Here is an 8,326-nt window from a genome sequence, read left to right as displayed (position 1 = left end):
TACAAGCAACTCCTACAGCTCAACTCCAGAAAAATAAATGACCCAATCAAAAAATGGGCCAAAGAACTAAACAGACATTTCTCCAAAGGCATACAGATGGCTAACAAACACATGAAAAGATGCTCAACATCACTCATTATCAGAGAAATGCAAATCAAAACCACTATGAGGTATCATTTCACACCAGTCAGAATGGCTGCGATCCAAAAGTCTACAAGCAATAAATACTGGAGAGGGTGTGGAGAAAAGAGAACCCTCTTACACTGTTGGTGGGAATGCAAACTAGTACAGCCACTACAGAGAATAGTTTGTAGATTCCTTAAAAAACTGGAAATAGAACTGCCCTATGATCCAGCAATCCCACTGCTGGGCATACAAACTAAGGAAACCAGAATTGAAAGAGACATGTGTACCCCAATGTTCATCACAGCACTGTTTATAATAGCCAGGACATGGAAGTAACCTAGATGTCCATCAGCAGATGAATGGATAAGAAAGCTGTGGTAAAATACACAATGGAGTATTACTCAGCCATTAAAAAGAATACATTTGAATCAGTTCTAATGAGGTGGATGAAACTGGAGCCTATTATACAGAGTGAAGTAAGCCAGAAAGAAAAACACCAATACAGTATACTAACACATATATATGGAATTTAGAAAGATGGTAGTGATAACCCTGTATCCAAGACAGCAAAAGAGACACAGATGTATAGAACAGTCTTTTGGACTCTGTGGGAGAGGGAGACAGTGGGATGATTTGGGAGAATGGCATCAAAACATGTATAATGTCATATGTGAAACGAATTGGCAGTCCAGGTTTGATACATGATACAGGATGCTCGGGGCTGGTGCACTGGGATGACCCAGAGGGATGGTATGTGGAGGGAGGTGGGAGGGGGGTTCAGGATGGAGAACACGTGTACACCCATGGTGGATTCATGTTGATGTATGGCAAAACCAATACATTGTAAAGTAATTAGCCTCCAATTAAAATTAATAAATTTATATTAAAAAAAAACTTACCAGATTTTTATCCACAACAATATACATATCAACGTATCGAGGGAATAATTTGGTATGGCCAGATCTCTGAAAAACATATAACATGAGTCCTGAGAAATTTCCAAAAGTGTATGTTCTATTGAAATTATGTTCAGATAAACTGAGAGGCATGTTGCTACTGATTATATATTAAGGTGATTTTCAAATACAAATTTTAGGTACTATTCAGAAAATTCCAGTCCAAAATATGCCTATGGTTAATAAGAATTTTCAGTGAGAGTCAGTGCTGTATATAATACCCAGGCATAATTTGATTTTTACAATAGCTGATATTAGAAATATTAAGTTTATAACATAAAGTTTTCCTTTCCTTGTGTGCTCATTCAGTGTTGTCCAACTCTTTGTGACCTCATGGACTGTAGCTTGTCAGGCTTCTCTGTCCATAGGATTATCCAGAGAGGAATACTGTAGTGGTTTGCCATTTCCTTCTCCAGGGGATCTTCCCAACCCATGGATCAAACCCATGTCTCCTTTGTCTCCTGCATTGGCAGGCAGATTCTTTACCACTGGGCCACCAGGGAAGCCTTCCTTTCCTTAGCCTTGTGATCATTTTTCATAGTAATCTTTCATGTGGGCAGATTTTTTTGCTATCAATTATTAGAAACTACTTTTGACAAACCATGGTTTAGAAAAATATTACTAAAGTTTACAATCACTGACTGTTCACTGGAGCCAGGAATGTTATTTATGGCAGCTTACAGGTCTTTGTGGAGGAAGAATTCATCATTTTGCTTTACACGTACCTTATGCAAGCCACTATTATTATCCATTTCTGAATTCTCATATAACAAAGACTCATTTAGAAATTCAGATCACATATTCACTCAAATTATCAGAATAATTCAGGAAAAGGAAGAATTTACATTAATGATCCAAATGTCCACATATGAAAATTAGCTTTTTGGTTTATATAATCTTATATTCATATATCTGTTTCCAAAATCAATTACCTAAGTTTTTGCTAAACTTTCATCTAACAAGAAGCATAACAAAAAATTTCATTCTGAATCCATCTGAAAAGTCATGAAATGCCATCATGAAAAAGTAAGATAAACTTAAAATTTACAAGTCACCAAATTTTGCTCTGAAAGTATTTTTCATTTTATAAAATTACAGAGAATACATTATAATAAGGAGTCCACACTTACTTCTGAACTTTTTCTGACTTTATACTGTGATCTCTCATAGCTGTAAGTGTCATTTTCCAGTAACAGAGGGATAGCACTTATATCATTTTTTTCTTCATAAATCATGTGCATGAATCCTGACACTGACTCAACTGGTTCAAGTGCATATGAGATGTTTTTAAACTGCAGTGTTCCCCTGAATGGTAAAATAATCAAAACAAATCTGAAATTATCCTACTGGAACTGTAATTCTAATAAGAAATGTTGGCCAGAAAACAATTTTTTTTACATTTAAAGTCATCTTGGTTTTTCTATTTCTCTCTTTATTCTTTGAGGTATTGTTCTAGAACTGGACAGTAATAACACAGTATATGTCTGGCTTTTTATTACAAATACTCTAATAGAAATATTTTGATTATCTTAAAGAAACCAGTTTTAGTGGCATGCATCTGTCAACATAAAAAAATGCACAACGATAGAGCTGCAAGGCAAGTTTTATTTGGGAGCAAAACGAAGACTGCAGCCCGGGTGATATTACCTCAGATAGCTCTAACTGTTCTAAAGAGGTAGTGGGGAAGAAGAGTTTATATGTGATTTTTGTGAAGGTGGTGTACATGCGATCAAGCACGTATTTTTTGTAGAAAGTTTCTGCTAGTCTCGTGAAGCTTTTGCTAGTCACAGGAAATAGTCATTACCATGAAGGATTTTATTGCTTTTCTAGCTATGAGGAAATACAAAAATTGGGCTCATAAAATCAGCTCCTGAGAATATCTAACTACCTGAAGACCTGTTCTGCCAGTCTTCACAGAGCACAGAGTGCCGCATTTCTGCTCTCAACCCTGAATTCCACTCCTTCAAGGGATACAAATTCAGCAGGAGCATACAATTTAATGCTTGTTGAGGTAGATGGCAAGTGCCAATATGTAGGCACATCTACACACATCTATGACACATCTATGTGCTTAAACAGGTTAAGACTTCTACCTAGGGTGTTGATGTTCTAACCAAGATTTTAGCCATACGCACTCTTCTCCTTAGTTTAGGTCCCTTGCTTCTCTTTGAAATCCCTGTATCTTCCCTGATACTTCATGTTCTAAATCATTTGTGTGGCTGAGTTAAAGGTACTATCTGCCTGAGAATGACTGAGCAGAGCCAAAGTATCAGTCAGACTCAGGCATTCTGCATTGTCAATCACTCTAGAAAATTAAGATACCTGTAAAAACATAAAGCAGAGAAGGCAATGGCACCCCACTCCAGTACTCTTGCCTGGAAAATCCCATGGATGGAGGAGCCTGGTAGGCTGCAGTCCATGGGGTTGCTCAGAGTCGGACACGACTGAGCGACTTCACTTTCACTTTTCACTTTCATGCATTGGAGAAAGAAATGGCAACCCACTCCAGTGTTCTTGCCTGGAGAATCCCAGGGACGGGGAGCCTGGTGGGCTGCCATCTATGGGGTCGCACAGAGTCGGACACGACTGAAACAACTTAGCAGCAGCAGCAGCAAAAACATAAAGAATTTGAGAAAACTAGTATGGAGAGACCCAATCAACACTACCTGTACTCAAGATTGCTCAAAGCCTCAAGCAGCATAGCCTGTTAGAATCAACGTGTAGACTCCCATCTGGAATGGATACTGCCAGGGTGACTAACTTTATTTTGTCAGTAATTCTGGCTCACTCCATAGGAAATTGAAATAATAAATGTGAGTGGAGAACTAGAAAAAATACTGGAGGATAAATATTACAGCTTAGCAAGATCTAATACTGGCAAAAGGAGTATCTCTAAATAGGTTACAACCTGAGTCCTGAACAAATGTTGAGTGATACAAGAGAATTTGGAAAACCAGCAACATATCCATGATAACTGCAATCCATCTGAGGAAAAAAAAAAAACACAGAAAAAAAAATGGTTAACTTCTTTTTTAAATGGACATTCCAGATACCTCACTTGTATTTTTTACTTTCACTGCTTAGGACTTTAATATGAATGGCCATGACCCAATGAGTTGTGCCAGGCAGAAATAAGAACTAGTCCAGGTTATTTAATTTCACTGAATGTGTGAAATAACATTCTAAAAATTTCATAATATCTATATTTTAAGGAAAATTCAGAATAAGAAATCTATAACAAAGAAACCTAAGTCTTACCTGAGCTGACAAAGGCTGATGTAAGTCTTACCTGAGCTGACAAAGGCTGATGATGTTGGATGTCATTTTTGTCATAAAAATAAACAACAGAAGCTGAAGATAAAAATGACCTAGGCAGAAATCACAAAAACATGGTCAAATTGTAAACGGAAAACATAGAAAACAGAAAACAGATGAAGAAAAAACATCTTAATAATACAAATTTTCTTTTAAAGGAGGAATTTAAAGTAGTGCCAATTATCTTGGCATATCCAATACTGGTCATTTAAATAAGTTTGGGGCAGAGGGAGGTATTTTAACTACAGTGACATAATACAAAAATGCATGATAATGAACAACCCAAACTGCTAGAAATATCAAACAGTGAAATAAGACAGGTCTCAATTTTCAGCGTAGAACCTTCAAATCCTTGTCATTATTGCTCACTAATTCTAGATTTTAAACTTGAATCTCAAAATGAAAATGTAGGGTTAGGCCAAAATTTTGAAAGATTTTCTTAACATCATTAAAAAATTCACATTCGCTAACCTTAACTGTGGTGTTGGAGAAGACTCTTGAGAGTCCCCTGGACTGCAAGGAGGTCAAACCAGTCAATCCTAAAGGAAATCAGTCCTGAATATTCATTGGAAGGACTGATGCTGAAGCTGAAACTCCAATACTTTGGTCACCTGATGTGAAGAACTGACTCATTGGAAAAGACCCTGATGCTGGGAAAGACTGAAGGCAGGAGGAGAAGGGGACGACAGAGGATGATATGGTTGGATGGCATCACCAACTCAGTGGACATGAGTTTGAGCAAGCTCCAGGAGTTGGTGATGGACAGGGAAGGCTGGCATGCTGCAGTCCATGGGGTCACAGAGTCGGACACGAGTGAGCAACTGAACTAAACCTTAACTGAATACCAAGTTCTTCTCAATAACCCTGGTCAGAATTTTCTTTCATTCTCCTAATTATACAAAAACTTGACATCATCATCTTCCTGTCAATCATCTCAGTAACTTCCATGTCACCTCACTGTCAGATCCCCTGTACCCATCCTCACTCCTTATCTTTGAGAATGAGTGCTTCTTTTGTTCAAAGCAAATCCTCACATCTGTACTATGCATCTTATTCTGTGCCATGTATTGAAGATACATCACTTTATTAGTACTGTAATTTCAAGCTCTTCCTCTCTACTGTTTTTATCTTAATACTATTGAGAAGTTTACTGTCATTATTATCATTATTATCCTGAATAACTGTCCCTTAGCCCTGTGTCTTCCTCTCACTATTCCCTACATATTTTCAATTCTCAATAGATTTTATCAAAAGAGTAGTCTACACACAGTTTCTTCACTTTGTCAATTGTTACTCACCCTTAACTGCTCTAGAAAAGATCCATAACCACCAGAATGTCAAATCCAAAAGACAATTTTAAAGTAATCATTGCACTGGACTTCTGGTATCATTTTTAAAACTGTGGCCACTTGGTCTATTCACTTAATTTACATCACACATCACTCATGCTTCTCTTCCTACCTCCTTGACTATTCTAGCTTGATCTCTTTTGGCAGAACCAAAAAGAGAAACACTGGTCTTTCCCAAGATTCCATCCTTAGCCACCTGTATATTTGTAAGCACTCTGTAAGTTCGCATTTTTTTTAATTACTGCTAAATCTATATTGCCAATCTCTCCTTAGAGATTCAAATTCCTATATTTGTATACCTAATGGAAAAAAAAAGCCACTTGAATATCTTACAAGCAATGCAAACCAAACTCACCCCTCAGATAAATATCTCCTTCATTAATACCCCTTGTTTTATTACACTAATCCACCAATTTTCTTAAGCAACAACTAAATTATCCAAAATTCCTCACTGTTTCCCAATCATCCTACCAAATCTGTCCTCAAGATCTACTGAATTTTTCTTTCTAGTGCAATGATCATTCTTCAAGCTACTATCATCATGCACTTACACTATTATATAATTATATAATTAGACATTCCAATTCCATTTTTACCCCCTCAAAAACAGACTATGAGACTCAATGGACCTATATAAGTACATGCTTAAAGATATTTATGGCTTCTAATATCCTTACCATGGCATTATAGATCTTCTACAATCTGGCTCCTGCCCACTTTTCCAAAATTTTTTACTTTTATCCTAAAAAAATGTCATTCAGTCATTCTCACACCGAATTTCTGCACACCACAAAGTCTATTCTGTATCAACCTGCAGATGATTTCCTCAAAACAGAATACCCCCCAATACTACCCCCCTTCTTTTAGAACTAAAGTATCTTTCCTCAAGTCATCTCTTTGCAAAAAAGCCTTCCCTGATTTCCAAAGAATACTATCTACACATTTATCACAATGTTGCATTATAAAACAATTCTTCATTTATCTATTGATGTGTCTGAATACATCTTTATTACAAATTATTTAACTAAGACTACTTGTTTCATTGCTTTTTGTGTGCTCAGGACTTTACCCAAAAACTGACATACAATAGGTATCAAATTTATACACATATCTAATAAACAATTGAATTAAAATGATTCTATGGATAATTATTCTTTTAATCAATACACCAAAAAATTAAAAATTTAAAAGATAAAATAATTACTTACTGCTTTGTGAGATGGACAAAATATGGATTTCCTCCTATTGTAATGACATAAGCCACCTGTACATAAGCATCCAAAAAAAATCAATAATACAACCTACAAAAATTATGCTGAATAATGTTTTTTCTAAGTTATCCTTTTGAGATTGACAAAATTAATAATAATACATAACTATTATATGTGCTTCCATTGCCATGTGGATATTCAAATCTTCAGAATTCTGAATTGAGAACTAGGTGGTAGCATTCCCACATGCCTGCTACTCACCATTACTCACACATCTGAGGAATAAGCTTGCGGATAATCATCTCTAGTCTAAGACACACACCACCAACTCACCATGCCCAAGGTAAATGCCAAGATGTCTACCTCACTTGAGAGAAACCATTTCTTGCTCACTCCCAGCCCTCCTAGAAAGTAAATTTTCCTGTTCATTGGAAGAGACACTTCTAAAAGATAAAACTACAAGAAATGTACTACACCTGTGGCAAGATAAGACAATAATTACCACTGCACTTTGCTTTGGAGAAGGCAATGGCACCCCACTCCAGTACTCTTGCCTGGAAAATCCCATGGATGGAGGAGCCTGGTAGGCTGCAGTCCATGGGGTCACTGAGAGTCAGATACAACTGAGCGGCTTCACTTTCACTTTTCACTTTCATGCTTTGGAGAAGGAAATGGCAACCCACTCCAGTGTTCTTGCCTGGAGAATCCCAGGGACGGGGGAGCCTGGTGGGCTGCCATCTGTGGGGTCGCACAGAGTCGGACACCACTGAAGTGACTTAGCAGTAGCTGCAGAACTTTGCTTATCGAATGCAAGCAATGAAATTCCTCTGGAAGAGAATGTAGGAGAGAACAGAGGAAGATCACACACATGTATATGTATTAAATAAATATGATGAAAATAAAGGGGAAAAACAACAACAAAATTAGGATGCAATTAACAAGAAATATACAAAACTGACAGGAAGAAAAAATTCCAAAAAGACATCATCCAGAACTTCTACAAACTTTCATACACAAATCCAACTGTTTGGGTTCAATTGTTTTCTCCCTCCATCCAAATTTACATGTGAAACCTAACTTTAGAATGTGACCTTATTCAGAGACAAGGTCTTTACAGAGGTAATCAAGTTAAGGAGAGGCCATTAGTGTGGCCCTAATCCAATGTAAGTGGTATCCTTATAAAAAAAAGGAAATTTGGACACATTTCACGACCCAGATAATCACGATGGTGTGATCACTGACCTAGAGCCAGAGATCCTGGAATGTGAAGTCAAGTGGGCCTTAGAAAGCATCACTATGAACAAAGCTAGTGGAGGTGATAGAATTCCAGTTGAGCTATTCCAAATCCTGATAGATGATGCTGTGAAAG

General features: G+C 37.0%; 1 protein-coding gene across 1 annotated transcript in view; it reads right to left on the bottom strand.

Moving 5' to 3' along the window:
• LOC104993253 (disintegrin and metalloproteinase domain-containing protein 5-like) overlaps positions 1–8,326 on the bottom strand; it is a 154,401-nt gene that overhangs the window by 136,112 nt on the left and 9,963 nt on the right. Inside the window, exons 4-7 of the mRNA XM_010846437.1 lie at positions 4,372–4,450; positions 3,991–4,067; positions 2,213–2,387; positions 1,026–1,091 (exon numbers count right to left, since the gene is read on the bottom strand). Of these exons, the coding sequence (XP_010844739.1) occupies positions 1,026–1,091; positions 2,213–2,387; positions 3,991–4,067; positions 4,372–4,450 (397 nt within the window). The remainder of the gene's footprint in view (positions 1–1,025; positions 1,092–2,212; positions 2,388–3,990; positions 4,068–4,371; positions 4,451–8,326) is intronic.

Source organism: Bison bison, unplaced genomic scaffold (genome assembly GCF_000754665.1).
Source record: "Bison bison bison isolate TAMUID 2011002044 unplaced genomic scaffold, Bison_UMD1.0 scf7180017864236, whole genome shotgun sequence".
Taxonomy (NCBI): domain Eukaryota; kingdom Metazoa; phylum Chordata; class Mammalia; order Artiodactyla; family Bovidae; genus Bison; species Bison bison.
Note: the sequence above shows the minus strand (reverse complement) of the source record. Positions and strands in the feature narration are given on the sequence as shown.